Consider the following 20,578-nt stretch of genomic DNA (forward strand, 5'->3'; position numbering starts at 1 on the left):
CAAGCAAATTGGTGAACAATGTGGGACGACAGTGCTATAGGAGTGTTAAGAGATACAGTATAAGTACCTTTCATGTGGCCAAGCTGAGTTGACCTCTGTGGCTAAGTGATGAGTCTATGCCTCACATGTCTTAAATCCTAGGTTTAATCCCTGGTACTGCATTAAAAACACCCAAGTATTGACCTTTACTCTATAGGTGTTCTGGGCAACTTACGTTAAAACTCAGGTTTTACATGATGAAGACCACTGTATTACCACTTGGTACAGCAAAGCCCCCCAGCACCACTGGCCCACAGAGCTAGCACCTATGGGTCCAGCACTGAACCACCCCCAGCTGGCCAAGTAACGGCTGCCAGGAGCAGCCCCCGAACTCTGCCTGCACATCTCCACCACTCACCCACAAAAAGCAACAGTCAGAACTATTTTAATGCATATGCCATTTTCATGGAAATTTATAATAGGTAAGTAAGCATTTCCATAATTACCTGAAAATTGTCTTCTATGTATGTACCCTTAGCTAAAAGTTCTTTAAAATTTCCAAGTCCAAATGATAATGATGCAAAATATTAGAAATGTTGATATCTAGTGTATGCAACAATGTAAAAATAAATGTAGACAGATTTGGATTATACTATCATTTTTAATTTTAATAAAATAGATAATTTCATATTACATAGAGAACAACTTCATCCACTCATTGCTGATAAAACTTTAGAAATATCTCTATAAAAAGTTTAGTATTTGATTGGGAATGACTCCATTAGAACTTAATTTCTACAGGTACAGTGTTCCCATCCTCACCCCCGTTCTTTGTGAGAAAATTTTAGAATACAGAAAGGTACAAAAAATAAGACAAGATATCCATATACCACAATCCAGAATTATCTAATATTGATATATTTGCTTGCAGTCTTCCATTTTTGAGAAAAGGATGTTCATATATATCTCAAGCCAACCCCATTCCCATTCCACACACATCCCCTTCACTCTTCACAAGCAACCCTACAGTTTGCTGTGTCCTTCCAATCCAATTCATTTCAAATACATTAAAAAAAAAAACAAAAACTAACAGACATATATATATTCATTATTAATATATAGTTCTAAATTTCATGAGGAAAAATTTAGCTCAAATTTACAAAAATGTCATCATCATGTAATGTGACTCTACAACTTCATTCTCCCCCATTTTGAGATCTTTAACTGTAATACAAGTAGATCATATTTGTTGCATTTTACAGATATACATTAGATAATAGGTTTTGCAATTTTGTAACTAATGGGAGCTTAAGTCATTTCCAGTTTATGGCTACTACAAACCATGCCACAGCAAACAGCCTGATATATTTATCCTGAGCTTTACTTACTACAGGGCAGAACTGCTGGGTATTGTGAATCTGTTATAAGAATGTTCTCCTACTCCCAAAGTTGTCACCATTTTAGAATAATGTAGCATTTTCATATTTATGGTTTAATACCATTGGATCTTAACCACTTTAAGAACTCATTGCCCATGGTCTACTTCTTTTTTCTTTGGAGAAAAAAATTACCTCCAAATCATTTTTTAAAATAGTTCCATTATCTTCTCATAGTCCTGATGCCGTTCCTATATTCTAAATTCTAATAAATGCCATTGTTTTCAGAAAGTCTTCTGTTCTGTTGGTTCAATACCATAAAATGGTTTTCTGTCCCAATATTCACTAATTTTCTTATAATATTGTGAATATCTTCAGAACTAAGCAGACAGCATTCACAACAAGCTTGTTTTCCATTCCTGCATGTAGTGGAAATTGTCCAGTTTTAGCACTAACTTTGCTATATATAACTTTTGTTGGGCACCAGCATTGCATCATAAAACTGTTCAGTATTATCATATCCCTTATTCTGGTTTGTCTCACTTGTGATGTTTATTTTCAAAATAATTATTTATGATGTCCTATGAGGTGTAAAATTCTTTTCCAAGATATCCAAGATACTCAAAGGGTGTTTAGTGAGTATGAATTTTCTGGTGTCTGATGTGGTGTGACTTCTGGCTGAAAGCTTTCCCACACTCACTACACTGATATGGTTTCTTACCTGTATGTATTCTTAAATGTAGAGCCAGGGTTGAAAACTGTGAGAAAGCTTTCCCACACTCATTACATCCGTAAGGTTTCTCACCTGTATGGCTTCTCACATGAACAGTGAGAGACGAACTCTGAGAGAAGGCTTTTCCACACACATTGCATTCGTAAGGCTTATCCCCTGAATGAATTCTCACATGTACAATAAGTGATGTTCGTTGAGAAAAGGCTTTTCCACATTCATTACACTCATAGGGCTTCTCACCAGTGTGAATGTTTTGATGTTTTATGAGGTACTTCTTCTGGCCAAAAGCTGTTCCACATTCATTGCATTTAAACGGTTTCTCTCCAATATGAATCTTCTCATGCTCAGTGAGGTTGGATTTGCCGCTGAAGGTTTTTCCACACTCCTTACAAACAAAGGGCTTCTCTCCTGTGTGAGTTCTCTGGTGTCTGATGAGGTTTGACTTCTGAATGAATGCTTTCCCACAATCCTTACACTGAAAAGGTTTCTCTCCGGTGTGAATTTTCTGATGTGTAAGAAGGTTTTCCTTCTGGCTGAACGATTTTCCACACTGATTACATTCAAAAAGCTTCTCCCCAGTATGAGTGTTTTGATGTTTAATGACATACTGCTTTTGGCTGAAGGCTTTTCCACATTCATTACATTCAAAGGGTTTCTCTCTGCTATGAAAATGCTCATGTTCAGTGAGATTTGACTTTTGATTGAAGACTTTCCCACATATCTTACAGGCAAAGGGGCCGCCCCCACTATTATTTCTCTGCTGACTGAGGTGTGACATCTGAATGGAATTTTTCCAACATTCACCAGATTTCTCTACAGTAGAAATTTTTTGACAAATGACTTACTTTTGGCTGAAAGTATTTACACATTTCTTTACATTTGTAAAATCTCTCTGTGTAGGGCCTTGCAAATGTAGAATAATGGGTATGTTACAAAGGAAAATTGATCATTCAAAGCTTCTTAAGTATAATTTTCAAGTAAGTAAACTTTTGTCACTTTCACTGGTTCCTTTCCAGTATGAATTTTCTTGTCCTTATTAAGATTTGTCATCTAGTTAAAGGCTTTTTAATAGTCCTTAAAAGAAAAAGGCTTCTACATTTAATGAAGTGTGACACGTGAGTGAAAAATTTCTCAAATTCACTAAAATTGTAAGATTTCTTTCTCTCCAGTCTGAAGATTCTAATATCAAGTGGTATTCAACTTTTTTTTAACCTGAAGGTATTTACAAATCAATGATTCTTTCCTCTAAGAGTTCCTTCGTTATTAAGTGACCCTAAACTGTTTTAAACTCTTTTTCTGATGAAGCTGTGAGGTGTTGTCTTACAGATATAAAGTCTGAGATCTGAGGAACTATTTCTCCGACTTATATTCAATAATTTTTTTTCCTTATTTTGTATTTTACCGAAGATGGATGCAACTTGCCTCCCAATTCTGTTGCCTCTCTATATGCTGACCATCTTCTCAGACTTCTTCTAAAATGGAATACAAAGAACCATCATTTAAAGTGGTGAATGTATAAGGTGCTTAGCAGTGCGGGTAGAAAACAAGTATTCAAATGTTACCTTACCAGCATTACGTATCATTTAGTAGTATTGATATTTCAGACTGTGCTTTGGAGATAATTTCACTAATTTTTGTCTCAGTATGAAAAAAATCCTCATACCAATACTGAGTTGGTGAATTAGTCTTTCTTTTCAAGTAAAAGAGCTTTATTTAAAGAAATTAATTTAGAGGGGCTAGAGAGATAGTACAGCATAAGGTGCTTGCCTTGCATGCTACAGACCCAGGTTCAATCCCCAGCATCTCCTATGGCCCCCCTGAACACCACCAGGAATGATTCCTAAGTACAAAGCCAGGAGTAACTTAACCCCTGAGCACTGCCAGGTGGCCCAAAAAAAGAAACATACCATAAAAGAATTTAGAGAAAGGTAAGGGAAAAGACACATGTTCATAGGAGCACAGCTTCTCCAGAGTGGAAAAAGCTTTGGTGAGTCTTAAACGTGATGGTGCAGTCAGTATTTCCACACACATCTGAGGAAGCCCACTACTACAAAAGAACATTGGGGCTAGACATAGTACAGCGGGTACTTTGCACACAGCCAACTGGGGTTCAGTGGCACCCACTGAAATTCAGTAAGCCCTAGAAGAACTGATCCTTAAGCACAGGGCCAGGAGAAAGGCCCTAGGTTCCCATCCCTTCCCTGCAAACACACACACACACACACACACACACACACACACACACACACACACACCCCAAAGGAAAAAAATGAAAGCGAAGAAATCTTGGAATCACAAATGGTCCCCTGAGCACTGGCTGGTATGACCCGAAATAAAAACTAAAATCTAATTAAGACAGGAACAAGAGGAGGAAGGTGGAGTGGACTGTGTTACCATTCACCAGTAGTAATAGTTTCCTTACACAGAAGGCTAATATTGCTTCATCTAAGCAAACTTGGGCATGGCCAACTATCTTGCTTAAACAACAAATGTGAGTACAGGGTCCTTAAATATCATTTCCAGACAAAAGCTTTATGATAAACTCAAAGTTGTTCACTCTCACCACTATCATTCAATAGCAATTAGGTAAAAAAGAGATATTAAGGGCATCCAGGTAAGAAAAAAAGTCAAATTCTATTTGCAGATAAGATTAATACTATATATAGAAACCCTAAAGACTCTACCAAAAAAACTCCTAGAAAAACAGACTTGTATAGTAAAGTGGCAGACTATAAAAAAATCAACGTGCGGATATCTATGGCTTTTCTATATGCAAAAAATAAAATAGAATTAAAAAAAATTCCCATTCATATCTGTGCCCCAATCAGCTTAACAGAATAGATAAAGGCTTACACACACACACACACACACAAAACCCACAAAAACAAACAAAAAAAAAAAACCCTATAAAATACTAAAAGAGGCACAAGGATCAGGAGGATTAACACTGTCAAAATAGCAATGCTGACCTTCCCAAAGCATTTTACAGATTCAATGCAGTCCCTATTAGAATACCCATGACATAGGCCAGAGTGATAGTACAGGAGATAGGGTGCAAGTCTTACATGTGGACAACCCAGGTTTGATTCCTCGCACCATTTATGGACCCTGAGTGGCACCAGGAGTAAGCCCTGAGTACCACCAGGTGTAGCCCAAAAAGAACAAAAATTATCACATCTTATTATCTACTTCTTACTCTGGAGAACCTGGCAGGCTACCAAAAGTTTCCTGCCCACATGGCAGAGTCTGGCAAACTCCCCATGGCGTATTCAATATGCCAAAAACCAGTAACAATGATGGGTCTCATTTTCCTGACCCTGAAAGAGCCTCAAATGTGGCAATTTTTTAAATCTCAGGGCTAGGAAAAAGGAGACGTTACTGGGGCCTGCTCAAGGCATTCGATGAAGGCATTCGATGAACAACAGGATGACAGTGATACAGTGAAAAAAATTAGGTCAGGGCTGGAGTGATTGTACAAAGTAGGGCACCTGTTTTGCATGTGGCCAACCTAGGTTTGATCTTTGGCATCTCATATAGTTCTCTGAGCACTGCCAGGAGTAATTCTTGAGTGCAGAGCCAGGAGTAATCCTTGAGCATAGCCAGGTATGACCCAAAAACAAACAAAACACCCTGCCCCCCAAATACATCAAGCATTCCTGAAACTCATATGCAACACACACACACACACACACACACAGGCACACGCACACGCACACACACACACCCCTCTCTTGGAGAAAAGTTGGGGGGTATTGCTTTTCCCAACTTCAAGTTGAATAATAAAGTTTCTCTGTAACTAAGACATTGTGGTACTGGAATGAGGATAGACTCTCAGACCAATGACATTTAATTTAATTCAGAGTCCAGATTCACGAGACGGACCCTCAGATATATGGACAGTTAATCTTTGAAAAAGGAGCAAAAAGTATGAAGAGGAGCAAGGAAAGCCTGAACAAGCAGTGCATGAAAACTGGTCAGAAACATGAGAAAAAAAATGAATGCAGATCCCTTTCGAACACCACGCACAAAAGTCAAATAAAAATTGAATTAAAGACCTCAATATCAGATCTGAATTCATAACTGTGGAAACATGAAACTCTCCATGACATTGAAACTATGAAGTATCTTTAAGGATTTAATGCACTGGCCAATAAGTGGGAGCAAAGATAAAAAAAATAGGACCACATTAAGAAGTTTTAGCACCCCTGGTTTGGGGTGATAATACAGCAGGGATGGCACTTGCCTTGCATATGGCCAACCCGTTCAATCCCCAGTATCCCTTATGGTCCCAAGCACCACCAGGAGTTATCCCTGACCCAGGAGTAATAAGCCCTGAGTATTGCCGGGTATGGCCCAAAACCCACAAGGGAAAAAAAAATAAATAAAAAACAAAAAAAAAAAAACAGCTTCTGCACCCCAAAGGAAAAGATCACCAGAATAAAAAGACAATCCATGAACTGGGAGAAAATATCTGCCCACCACTCAACTGACAAAGGATTTAATATCCAACACATAAAGCACTGGTAGAAAAAAAACATGCAACTTACCAAAACATGGGTGAAGAGATGAACAGAAACTTCCCCCAAGACATACAAATGGCCAAAAGGGACATGAAAAACATGCTCTCCATCAGGGAAAATGCCAATCAAAATAATGAGATGTCACCTCACACCAGAGAACCTGGCTCATCAAAAGAACAAAAACAACCAGTGTCTGAGTGGATGTAGGGGAAAGGAGACCTTCCTCCACTCACTGCTGGTGGGAATGTTGACTGATTCAGTCTTTTTGAAATATAATAGGCAGTCCTCAAAAAACTAAGAATTGGGATTCCATAAAACCCAGCAATTTCACTTCTTGGAATATACCAAAAGCCCAAAAACTCTTCAAAAAAGACATCTGCACTCCTATGTTCATTGCAGCACTATTCACAATAGCTATAATCTGGAAATAACTGAATAAACTAGTTATATACACACAACTGAATACTACTCAGCTCTCAGCTGTCAAAAAAAGAAATCATGGGCTGGAGAGAGAGCACAGCAGGTTGGTTTTTTGGGGTTTTTTTTTTTTTTTTTTTTGCTTTTTGGGTCACACCCGGTGATGCACAGGGGTTACTCCTGGCCCTGCACTTAGGAATCGCTCCTGGCAGTGCTCAGGGGAACATATGGGATGCTAGGACTCGAACCCAGGTCAGCCACGTGCAAGGAAAATGCCCTACCTGCTGTGCTATCTCTCCAGCCCCAGCATAGCAGGTTTGATCCCCAGCATTCCATATGGTCCTCCAAGTCTGACAAAAGTGATCCCTGAGCACAGAGCCAGGAGTAAGCACTGAGCACAGCTGGATGTGGCCTGCCTCCCTCCCAGAAAGTGCCTGTCTAGGATAGCTGGGAGGGAAACTGGGGACACTGGTGAAGGGATTAGTATTGAAAATTTTATGCAATTTTCATATACTCAATCATGAATGACTTTGCGAATCACCATGGTACTTCAATAAAAAAATTTTTTTGAAATAATTTTGGGAGACTATATCTTCTACCATGAGGTTGATAGCGTACAAATGCTTAGAATACATTTCAACTTTTTAAACAAGATTGGTGGTGATGTAAACAAGATATTTTTTAATAGCGTATACAAGATATCAGCATTTAAAAGATATACACAACTCAATGATCAAAGAATATTTAAAAAAATCATTCATGGAAAAAAGTTCAAAGTTTAAGAAACTTTATGTTAAGAGAACTGAAAAAGGGGCTGGACTGATAGCACAGCAGGTAGGGCATTTGCCTTGCATGCAGCAGACCCAGGTTCGATTCCCAGCATCCCATATGGTCCCCTGAGCACCGCCAGGAGTAATTCCTGAGTACATGTGCCAGGAGTAACCCCTGTGCGTTGCCAAGTAAAAAGCGGGGGGAAAAAAGGGTGGGGGATAGAAATCTAGCAATGCTCAGGGTTACTCCTAGCTCTGCACTCAGTAATCACTAATAGCAGAGCCCAGGAACCATATGGGATGCTAGGAATTGAATCCAGGTTAACTGCATGCAAGGTAAACGATCACCTATTATACTATCTCTCCAGACCCTAAAAAATTATTGATATAGTTTCAAACGAAATATTGCAACTAATCTTGAAAAAAAAAAGTCATGTGTTGGTAGTATACTAAAGAACCTCCAAAAAAAAAAAAAAAGACTATGGGACGGAAGAAATAATACAGAGGTTCAGGTGCTCGCTTGCATACAGGTGAACCCAATTCAATCCCTAGCAGAGTCAGGGTCACTCCTGAGCACAGAGATGCTTAGTCCCTGGGAACCGTTGGGTAGCCCAAACCACTCCTCAAAAATTAAAAACTTATTAAAGACCAAGAGAGATAGTAAAGAAAGGAAGGCACTTGGCTTATATGCCACTGCAGAAGCTCTCACCCTGGTTCAAATCCCCAGTACTACATATGGTTCTCTGAGCACCCCCAGGGGTCACTACAAACACAGAACCAGAAATAAACCCTGAGCACTGCTAGGGTTTCGGTATAGCTAAAATCACAAAAGCAAATAAAAACTCTTAAACTACTTCTTGTCTATGTCTATGTAAACCAGGGGAAGAAAGTGCAGCCAGTAAAATCATACAGTCTGATCAGGTACATGATGAGATACCTAGTAACATGGAGGCCTGTGGCGGCTCATCACCTATACTCTATAATCCAACAACGATGATATAAATATCCCAATGTTCTTTAACAGGGGCTGAGCGATAGTTCAGCAAGTTGGGTGCTTGGCTTGAATGGGGCCGACCCAGTTTCAGTCCCTGCCTCCTAAGAGTAATTCCTGAGTGCAAAGGCAGGAGTAACTCCTGAGCACCATTGGCATGTCCCCCAAATGAGAAAAAAACAAACAAGCAAACAACAAAAATAGTCTCCCTACCCTTGATGTAAAGTGATAAATTTTTATATATTCTGAAACAATGATAGTAGAAATGAGACTCCAGCTTGCATTTATATAACAGGTCAGTAAAAATATTTACCAAAAAATGAAAAAACATTATTTCTCTTTTAAGTAAAATTATGTATTTAAGAAAAATGTTATTTGGGGTGGTGGGGTGGTGGTGGTTTGAGCCATTCTTGGCCAATGCGGTCCAAGGCTACACTGTTGCTTGGACCTGTAGCAGTCCAGGGGTCAGCCTCATTCAAGCTTTGCCCCTTACCCCTGCACTGTCTCAGCCCCCTATTCAGTATCTCTAAAAATCCCAAACACCGAGATCAGAGACTAATGTCTCTCCTCACTCACCTCCTTAGCAAGCCTACTCATTTCCCTTTCCTATTCCGCTCCAGTCCACTGCCCTACTCCTTGAACAGGAGAAGCTTCTGCCACAAGGTTTTTCCTTATAGTAAAAACAGGTTTTATCTGGAAATGTTGAGGAAAGGGAAGAAGAGAAACAAAGAGTATGTAACACACTCAGAAGAGAATGAGGGCTTCTCTAGAATGTGGAGTCGTGGTACACATCTCAGTATGGAAGTATAAAAATCCACATCTCAAAAGGGGAGATGTGGGCGACATGCACTCAGGCACCATGTGCAGAGGTTAGCAACACACATGCGCGCTGCAGGGTTTTATTTTAGTATTTTTTGTTCCTTTTGACTAAATGATTGTGTGCCAACCAAATACCATGTGCCACACTCTCATAACCTTCCCACTTTTTCTTCAAATATTCTCTCAGCGAGAACTTCCCCTGACCAACTTAACCCTCTCCATGCTGGTTTTATTTTTATTTTTCCTCCACTTAGATCTGATAAAATATATTTTTCACTTTATTCACTCAAAATCTTTCCCAATTAAAATACTGGCCCCTGGCCAGCAGGTAGGGCACTTACCTTGCAAATAGCTGAGCCAGGTTTGATTCCCAGCAATATAAAGGGTCCCTAAGCCCACCAGAAATGATCCCTGAGGAGTCAGGAGTGATCTCTGAACACCACTGGAAGTGATCCAAATAAATAAAACTGAGGTTGAAAAATCACAATAAAATATAGGCCACGGGAGAGATAAAATTTTAACTGATAACTGACATTTTAGATCCCAGCGGTAGGGCATTTGCCTTGCATGCAGCCCACCTGACCGACCCGGGTTCAATTACTCCGCCCCTCTCAGAGAGCCCGGCAAGCTACTGAGAGTATCTCGCCCGCACGGCAATCCTGGCAAGCTACCCGTGACATATTCGATATGCCAAACATAGTAAAAACAAGTCTCACAATGGAGACGTTACTGGGCCTGCTCAAGCAAATTGATGAACAATGGGAGGACAGTGACATCTAAAATGGTGCTTAATACACATTTCATAAATATTTCATAAATAAATGAAAATACTGTAATAGCAGAATTGCAAAATGGTTTTATTATTATTATTTTGCTTTTTTTGTTCTTGGGCCACACCTGGCAGTGCTAAGGGGACAACTGAATCTGGTCACTTGTCAGCTACATGCAAGACAAGTGCCCTGCCCACTGTACTATCTCTATAGTTTCTGGTTTATTTCTTTTGAGAACAACTTTTCTCTCAAATCTACAAATTAACTTTGAGATAGTATTTCCACTTAAAACAGGGTTTTTTGTTTTGGGGGCCAAATTGGCAATGCTCAGGGGTTACTCATGGCTCTGCATTCAGGAATTACTCCTGATGGTGCTTGGGGACCAAAAGGGATGCTGAGATCAAACCTGGATTGGTTTATAGTGTTCAAGGCAAGAGTCCTGTCCTCTGTACTACTAAGTAAAAGTAACTGCATCTTTGAAAGAGAACTGTAGGAAAGGGCTGGAGGTGGACCACAAAGTACTAGAATGGCCAGAGGCCCAGATTCTCTAAACACTGAACCAAAAGTACACCCACCATCACCACCCTGCCCGAACCCACCAGCCAGGTGTGGTCTGAAAAAATTAAGACTGAGGGTATGTGGGTGGGAAGCAAAGACACATACAGGAGAAAAGCACTCATGATTTTTCTTTTTTTAAATTTGGCGCTTGTGATGCTGAAGGCTTACTCCTATCTCTCACTCAGGGCCCAGCCATGCTCAGGGGACCATATGGGGTGCCAGGAACAGTTTATTGATATAAAAAGACCAATAAGACATACGAAAATATGATTACAGTTGTAAAACCTACTGACATATTTATCAACTGAAAGAATGAGACAGAAGCAAGTAATAAGGAACTAAGGAGGAAGAGCGATATGCATGACACCCTATCAGTTAACAGTATTGTAAACCACAGTGACTAAAAGGGAAAAAAAGAAGAAAAAAGTGCATGTCAGAGGCAGGCTGGGGGAACAAGAGGGAAGCTGGAGACATAGGTGGAGGGAAGTGGACGTTGATAAAGGGATGGGTGCTTGAACAACGTACCCCTGAAATGCAATCATAAATAACTTTGTAATTCACGATGATTCAGTAAAAAGTTTTTTAGATAAAGGAACCTAAGCAGCTGGAGAGGATTAGAGTTCTAAGGATTACAGTGTATGCTCTACACATGAAAACCTGGGGTTTGCTCCCCGGCACCACTTAATCCTCAGCACCTCCCAGTACAGTGACAGGAGCAGCTCCGAGTCACTGCGGGTGTGGTCTAAAACACCAAAAACAGGAAGGAAAAAAAACCTATATGTCACATAATATGTAAAGAATGAAGATTTACATAAGGCAATGCATTAGGAGTAGATTACATACGTCAGAGTTCCTGAGACCAGAGGCAACAAGGAGAGAGATCAAAGAGAGGCAATACAAATGACATATGAAGTACTTCTCTCAAGAACAGTTAAATTCTCTCTATGATCTGATGAAAGAGGTAGATTATGGTTTTGGTTTTTTTGGGCCACTCCTGGTGATGCTCAAGGGACCAAATGGGACTCTGGGGATCAAACCCAGATCAGCCACATGCCAAGTAAACTCCCTACTCAATGTACTCTCTCCCGCCCCTATGAAAGAGATATGAAACAAACAGTAGCCCTTATTTCTGGAAGAATTCAGTTTGCAGGACTATCCAACATTCTCTATCAAAACAAAGTCACATAAATACAATGTATAACATACAATGATGAAAAATGGCATTTAGTATCAAGGATTTACAACCAAGTGTTACCTCAAGAAAAGCACATTAGAGATGTCAATGTTGACAACACTGTAACCTGATTTTCATTCACTCACCTGGACAGACTCCCTTTTCACTTCTCTCTCCCCCATCCACAATTGCTGCCTTGCTTCAATAGAGAATCAGTAGAGGCATTTATAACCTGCTACCAGGGAAATGCTAGGTTAAAGGTGGGATGAAAGTACAATCGGAGAGCTCAGGCTGAACTCTGGTGCTTCCAGGCTTCTGAAGGATGAGGAAGGTGGTTTCCAGGGATGTACAAGGAGGGACCCTGTGAAAAAGAATAAAGTAATGACGTTAGCTTCACAGATTAAAACACAAACAATATGGGCAAGGGCACTAAGAAAATTTGAATCCTGAGTTTTAAGGCCATACTCATCAAATGCTTTTGTCTCCACAGAACACTGGTGGAGAAAAGTAGAAGCTGGTGAAGGAAGTCAAGCTTTGTATGCTTACAACTCAATAGAGAAGGCTTCTAGAGAGATTTATACAGCACTGCTCAGAGAGAAACACACAGGGACCAACTAAGAAGGGGATCAAATGTGCTTCTCTGGAGATTAAGTGTCAGGTTTCTGAGAAACAAACAGGCATCCAGATCCATGAGGGAACTGGATACACAGACCAGAACTGGAGATGAGAAGGTGAATGGAAATGAAAGTATCAGGTATGAGAAGATCATTACTGCTATGAGACACGGATGGAATGTCACTGTCCACACAGGGCATGAAGCACAAAGTCAAGGCAAGAATTCCAGGAACACAACAAATCAGGACACATAGAAGGTGTCACAAAAGGATGGTGACAGTTCTATTTGGAATCTTTCGAGTATGTCTGAAAAATCATAGAAAACATTCTGCGTAAAGGGGTGAGGCAGAATGACATGCATATGCACACAGTCAATTCATAGCTGTAACTTTAGTGAAGCTGGAAGAGAAAACCTATGCGAACTCAAAATGATTTGTAACTGTGACCCAAAACACTCAAAACAGCAGAAGTGGTTCTGGAATAACCTGAAAATATTTGTCCCTCAGAATGAAGGACTTAACAAAGTGACACAAAAATAACAAAATTAAAAAGTCAAAAAAAAAACAAAACCCACCTTAAAACTCTACCTGATGGCTGTCAAAACAGACTCTGTTCAAGAGGCCTAAATAGGAAGTTTAGGCCTACTTACGCCTAAAAAAGAAAAAAGAAGCCTCAGGAAGAACTTCAATTGTCAAAGGGAACACTAAACAAATACACAGGTATCCCTTATAAGGGGCCTAGAAATTAAAGCAACAGACCACTGCTGGGGAAAACCTGGGAGAGTAAAAAGCTTTAAAAATTGGGCTAGAACCGTGCTCTTCAAGCCTGTCTCCCTTGAACATATTTCCCCCTTTTCTCTCCTTTCACATTTTTCTCAAAAAAATAATTTCTTTAATTAACTACCTTGCTTCAAAGGAGGAAAAAAGTCTGAGCTAAAGCAAGAGCACAGTGAGTGGTTAAGGTACTTGCCTTGCACACGGCCAACCAGGTTCAATCCCTGACATCCCATATGGTCTCCTAAACCCACTAGGAATGATCCCTGAGTGCAGAGCCAGAAACCCTGAGCACCACCGGATGTGGCCCCCAAACCAATCCTATTTCATACTTCAAGCACTGAGTTTGATTGATTTCCTTTTAATTTTCACCAAAAAAAAAAAAAGTCAAAATAAAGCAGGGATTTGGAACTGAGGAGCCCCAGATTTAGCAAATTCTAAAAGGGAATGCACCATCTTGTAAAGCAAGTACTGAGAAGAGTTACCGGAAACAAAAATGACCTCATTCTGCTAGGGCTAACCATACAGGGAGAACGGAGGCCAATGCTCTTACTCTCTAAGAGATACATGAGAGAGATTGAAGCACAGACTTTTACTACACCACCTTCCCCGCATACCTGTCTAGAAAAACTTTTCACATAAAAACAAGTAACAATGGCTTGTGCCCATAAAAAAATACACAGTGGACACAAGTATAATTCTCTTCAGTCATCTTGCATTTAAAGTTATTCGTGACTAGGTTTTAGGCATACAATGTCTCAAAACTGATCCTTTAACCCTGTCCACTCCCCTTCAGCAATGCATTCCTCACCAAGTAGCATAATTTTCTAACAGTTCCTAAGAATCTGAAAAATACTGCCACGTGGCAGGGGGTTTTGTTTTGTTTTATTGTTTGTCTTAGGACCACACCCAAAGGTACTCAAAGATCAACCCTAGTTGAATCCGGTATTAAATACCAAAGTAATAAGCCATTGGATGTGATGCAAAACAAAAAATAATTTTATATATTAAAAAAAAAAAGGTGATTCTCCCAAAAGGAGAGAACAAAAGGGAATACCCCGCCACAGAGGCAGGGTGGGGTGGGGGAGATGGGGGTGGGAGGAATACTAGGACCCGAGGTGGTGGAAAATGGGCACTGGTGGAGGGATGGGTGTTTGATCATTGTATAATTGAAACCCAAGGACAAAAAATTGTAAATCTACAACTGTATCTCATGGTGTTTCACTAACAAAAAAATTTTTTTTAAAAAAAAAGGTGATTCTAAGGTTTACACAGAAAAATTTTTAAAAAGGGGTTTGAGATATAGTACAAGAGATAAGAGCTTGTGTTGCAAACTGCAGGGCCATGTTCAATACTAGGCACCAGATGTAGTCCTCTGGATACTACCAGGAGCGATCCTTATGCAAAGCCAGGAGTAAACCCTGAGTACAGCTAGATACAGCCAAATAACAACAACAACAAAAGATTCTTCTGGAGCCAGAGAGATAGCACAGTGGGCTAGATTCTTGCCTTTTATGCGGTAGACTCAGGTTTGATCAAGTACCCCATATGCCCCCACACCAGCCTAGGAGGAGTGATTCCTAAAAATTTGCCGCTGGGGGGAAGGGGGAAGTAGGACAGGAATGGGACCACTAAGAAAATAATAGGAGGTAGTACTCTGAAGAGGACTGGGATTTGAAAGATGAGGTGATATGCAAGACACTCTATCAATAATAGTATTGCAAAATAAAATACCTAAAGTGCCTGCCAAAGAGGTAGACTTGGGACTGGGAGGAAAACTGGGGACATCTGTGAGAGGAAAGTAGGTACTGGTAATCAGACACTGTACCAACAGACTCAATCATAACAATTTTGTAACTTTGCCATTCACAGAGATTTAATAAAATAGTAACAACAAAAGTGATCCCTGTGTGCTGTCAGGTGTGGTCCCCTGAATCTCCCCTGGAAAATTTCCTGGGCCAAGAGACAGCACAAAAGTAAAGTTAAGGTACTTACCTTACATGAAGCCAATCCAGGTTCGTTCCCAAGCACTACATTATGGTTCCCAAGTAATGCCAGGTAAACCCTGAGCACTGCTGGGTGTGGCCTACTCTCCCCACAAATAAAAAAAAATGAAAACGTTCTTATTCCACATATATATATATATTTTTTTTGAAAAAAAAGTAATGACCACTGTTAACAGTCAAAACACATTGGGTTGGAGCAATAGCACAGCAGGTAGGGCATTTGCCTTGCACAAAGCCAACCCGAGTTTGATTCGCAGCATTCCATATGGTTCCCTGAGCACCGCCAGGGGTAATTCCTGAGCGCAGAGCCAGGAGTAACCCCTGTGCATTGCCGGGTGTGACCCAAAAAGAAAAAAAAAACAGTCAAAACACAACACTGCAATACATTTAAGAGGGCTAAGCTTTCTAATGTAACAGTGCCTAGAAAAAATGACACCCTTCGAAGGATGATCTAACAGTTCCCAAATAATAAAGCCCTGTAACATACAGAATATATAACCATGCAATTTATAATAAGGGGTGAAATTGAAACCTACTCCAAGCTACCAAGTTTTACTTATGTCCAATGCAAAGAAATCAAATATTCAACCCCTCCCCCTAGTAAGATTCTAGGGGAAAAGTGCTCTTTGAACACTGCTAGGTGGAGTACTACTTAACACTTGTAGCAAACTACTTCAGAGATACTCCTCCAAGAACACAGTATGACACATAAATGAACGACTCATTAAATCTGTTAAGTTCCTCCCCACATGGGGAGTTCCTTTTCCTTTCCTTCTTTCCAACAAACTTTTCTACTCTCTATATCTGAGTTTGAGCATTTCTATTACTCAGTATTTTCACATTTGAAAATAGGGAATCCAGGAAAATAAAGAACCTGGGAACAACAGAGACCCCCTCCATCACTGCTCCTGCATCAGCATTCCTATCCTCTTAGATCCAAAGTTAAATCTCTAACAGATTTAGAAGGAAATACTAAATTTTGAAAGTCCATTAAGTGCTAAAATGGAATGAAAATTAAAGCGACTATATCTGAATTTTCCAAACAAAAAGGGTAAGCAACAGCAAAAGACAGACACAGCGTAAATATCTAACAATGAAAACAACTACAGTACTGCATTTCTGTCATTTTGGTTTTGGGCCACGCCCAGCGGTGCTCAGGGCTTCCTTCTGGCTCTATACGCCCGTTGAACTTGGGGGACAATATGCAGTGCTGGGAATCGAACCCAGATGGCTGTTGTGCAAAGAAAGCACCCTACCCACTGTATTATCTCTCAGGCCCCTAACATGGCAACTTAATTTATGCAGCACTTAAGAGACAGAAAAAAAAAATTATGATTAGCTCAGCAGTAGAAAGCATGCTCTGCATTTCTAAGAGGCCCTGGGTTTGATCCCCAACACCTAAGAAATAAAAAAGTAAGAGGGAAAGATAATACACATCAGTGTCCCAACAAAATGGCCACTTGAAAGATACACAAGCAACTATGCTTATTAGACAAAGAATGTGATGGGAGATGAGAGCAGTGAAATATTCCAATTTTATCTAATCATAAGATACATTATTTTTGTTTTGGGGCGACATATAGTGGTGCTCAGGGGATACTCCAAACTCAGTGCTCAGGAGGTACTCCCAGCATTGCAGGAGGATCAAACCTGGGCTTCCTGCATTTAAAGCATGTGCTCAGCCCTTTGAACTACTTCTCCAAACCCCCAAAATAATACTTTTTTTTTAACAAATCAAATTTATTCTTTTTGGGTTTTTGTTTTTGGACACACTCAGCAATGCTCGGTGGTTACTCCTGGCTCTGCACACAGGGATTACTCCTGGTGGTGCTTAAAGAACCATAAGGGATGTAGGGGACAGAATCCTGGTGGCTGCATTCAAGCCAAGTGCCCTACCCACTCTCCGGGTCCCAAATTTATTTTTCAAAACAGTGGCTGCAGACTGGAGTGATAGCACAGCAGGCAGGGAATTTGCCTTGCACGTGGTTTACCCAGGTTCAATTCCCAGCATCCTGTATGGTCCCCTGAGCATCGCCAGGAGTAATTCCTGAGTGCAACGCCAGGAGTAACCCCTGAAGATCGCCGGGTGTAACCCAAAAAGCAAAAAACAGTGGCTGAACTTGAAAACAAATTGAAATAAACCCATATGTACATTAGCTTGGTAGCAAAATTTCTTAAAGAATTTATTCCAAATGAAGGGCCAGCGTGATAGCACAGTGGGTAGGGCATTTGCCCTGCAAATGGTCAACCAGAGTCTGGTCCTCAGCACCCCATATGGTCTCCCAAGCCTGCCAAGAGTGATCCCTAAACACAGAGTCAGAAGTCCTGAGAATGGCCAGGTGTAGGTCCCTCCCATCAAGAAAAAGAAAATTTATTTCAAATGATTTCAGAAGAGAACTCTAACTTCTTTAATGCAATGCATATAGCTTTGTAGCAATAATACAAGTATTGCTAGTTTTAAACCATTTTCCTTATATTGCAGGCTAAAACATAAAAGATCTTTATTTTCACTATAAAATACAATTGAGGAAAATTCTTAGATAAAAATATACTACTCAAATTTAATTAGAAATACTAATATGAGGACTGGAACTGGTAGGGCATTGGCCTTCCATAAGGCCAACCAAAGTTTGATCCTGGGCATCCTGTATGGTCTCCAAGCACTGCCAGGAATAATTCCTGAGTGCCTTGCCAAGAGTAACACCAGAGCATCGCCGGTTGTGGCCCCAAAAACAAGCACCTTTTGCTTTCCATGTGGCCAACCTGAATTCTATTGCTGGCACCACATATATTCCACCGAGTCCACCAAAAGTGATCCCTGAGCACAGAGCCAAGAGTAACCCCAAATAATGCTGAGTGTAGCCAGAAATTCAAAAACAAAAACAAAAAAACCACAACTCTTTGTCCATATATGTTAGGCTCCTTGGGAGCAAAGAATCTTTGCATACTGAGTTTATTTTTCCATTTAATAAAAAGCGAGGCCAGAACGACAGTACAGTAGGTAGGACACTTGCCTTGCAAGCGACCTCTCTGGGCTGGATTCATTACCTTGTATGCCTCTTAAGCCCCACCAGCAGTGATCCCTGAGAGCGGAGTTATGAGTAAGCCCTGAGCACTGCTAGGAGTGGCAAAAATTAAAACCCCAAAAAATAAATTACAAAGTGCTTAATTGCTACAATATGCTGCTGTGTGTGGGTCTGATTGAGGGCAGTGCTGGGATTCAAACCCACGTCCTCATAGACATGCAGGGTTAAGTGCTCTCCAGCTAAGCGCGCTCCCCCCCCCACTCCGAACCTGCTAGAGTAAGTTCATTTCTTTTCTATAGCTTCTGACTAGCTATTTCTAGGTCATTCACTTCTTACCTATATAACTCTTATTACTTAAAATAACGTGAAGGATGATTTAAGGTGGGATCCTTAGGAAAAAAAAATTTGAGGTCCTGAGAGATGATGACTCTTACAAGCTGGAGCATAGACCGGAGCCCTGGAATCCAGCCAAATGGCACCTCACTGTGCGTAGCCCCCACACTCGAAGGTGTGGCTCCAAGCCAAACAAAAAAAAATTTTTTTTTTTGAATCTTCGTACGTTAAGTTTTCCTTCTACAAATCCCATTCGGCCTGAGTACACCTCATTTATTTAGGAGACAGAGACTCGTGATGAAATATTTGACCAGCCGAGTTTTCTTCGAAGCATAAGGAATGCTGAGCCTAACCCAGAATCTCAAACCCTTGACGCTCTAATCCTGCGATTTCCTGGCTAAGCACCTGTTTCTCAGAGTGCATTGATGACGTTTAGTCTTGGGCTTAACAGTACCATTAACTATTCACAGTGCCCCCCCTAGCCCCCCCAAGATCTGAGGCCTGTCTGAAACGAACAGAAAGTTCCTCTAAGAAACAACAAGAACAAAAAAACCTTCGGGCGATTTGCATTCTATTCCCAACTTATAAAAACCCGCGTTTTTATACATAAATTCACTTTAAGTAATTTACCGCTTAGCTTCCCGCCCTCCCCCACCCCCCGCTTCCCAACCTTCAAGTCAAAGAGAAGCTCCGAGAAGATGGCACCGTGGTTACCGGCACTTCTGTCGACAACAGACACGGGGGTTCAGAAGTTAGCACCCACATATCGGTGCCCTACATCTTGCTCCTAGGGGCAGTCATACACCCCCAGATTCTCTCCCCAAATCTCAACTCTCCGGTCAAACTCGCGGTCAAACTCGGGATCACACAGGCTCGAATCCTCTCAGAGGCCTCAGCCCCCACCGCGCGCTGTAGGCCGGAGGCTCCTCAACCCACTCCTCACCCCCGCGTCGCGCCCCAACAGATCCAGAATCCTCCCCCTCCAGCCTCCCCACCCGATCGGCCCCCCGACGCCCACATCCCACCTCCTATTTTCGCGCCACGTGGACCCAGGGGCCGGCCTGACCCGCGGACAAAGACCAAAATGTCCACTCGGTGCGCTGCGCCTGCGCACTGTGGCGGACGAGCGAGCACTCCCAGAAGCCTCCGCGCCGCGGCCCGCCGGTCACCGCGGCCTGGCCCAGGTGGGGATCTAATTACTTTCTAGTAACGACCCCGGTTTAGGGTGGGTTTTTTTTCCCTCCCCCGCCTTGGACTACATTTCCCTGAAGGCTTTGCTGGTCAACACTTTTGTCTCCACACGAATTTGGCTGCCTTTACCTGTGACGACGGAGCCCTGGGGTGAGTATCCTACCTTGGGAGAAGGTCGTTCAAGCTTGGGGACCGTTCTGGAGAGCGGATTCTCCCTAGGAGGCCTCCCGGGAGCAGCTTCCAACGGGCCCAGCCCCAACGCCGCGGTGCTAGGGCGCCATCTTGTCCGGGGCGGCTCGGGCTCCGGACTACGCTTCCCAGAGTTCACTGCGGCCCGACGTTACGTCTCGATGTCGTGGCGAGACCGTTCGCGCGCGGACCCGGACGCGACCAAGCGGAGGCCGGAGGTGAGGGGGGGTCTGTGGAGTCCGGGGCGGGGACGGGGCGTGTCCAGAGCCTCGGCGCCGAGAAGCCACGTTTCCGACCGTTCGGTGGTTGGCGGTGGAGGTGCGGGTGAGGGGGGCGGT

The 20,578-nt window shown here is 41.7% G+C and overlaps 1 protein-coding gene across 5 annotated transcripts in view; it reads right to left on the reverse strand.

Annotated features, from left to right (window-relative positions):
* Positions 1-1,231: 1,231 nt before the first annotated feature.
* Positions 1,232-20,578, reverse strand: part of ZNF146 (zinc finger protein 146) — a 40,211-nt gene continuing 20,864 nt past the window's right edge. Inside the window, exons 1-3 of one of the 5 annotated variants that reach the window (XM_056136539.1) lie at positions 20,215-20,452; positions 12,254-12,468; positions 1,232-3,557 (exon numbers count right to left, since the gene is read on the reverse strand). In XM_056136539.1, coding sequence (XP_055992514.1) covers positions 1,988-2,866 — 879 coding nt within the window. In that variant the 5' untranslated portion in view covers positions 2,867-3,557; positions 12,254-12,468; positions 20,215-20,452 and the 3' untranslated portion in view covers positions 1,232-1,987. Of the gene's footprint in view, positions 3,561-12,253; positions 12,469-19,885; positions 19,985-20,180; positions 20,453-20,578 lie in introns of those variants that run through there. The other 4 variants (XM_056136542.1, XM_056136540.1, XM_056136543.1 and 1 more) reach the window with 4 other exon arrangements.

The sequence above is a fragment of the Sorex fumeus genome, unplaced genomic scaffold, assembly GCF_029834395.1.
Source record: "Sorex fumeus unplaced genomic scaffold, SorFum_2.1 ptg000122l, whole genome shotgun sequence".
Classification (NCBI taxonomy): Eukaryota; Metazoa; Chordata; class Mammalia; order Eulipotyphla; family Soricidae; genus Sorex; species Sorex fumeus.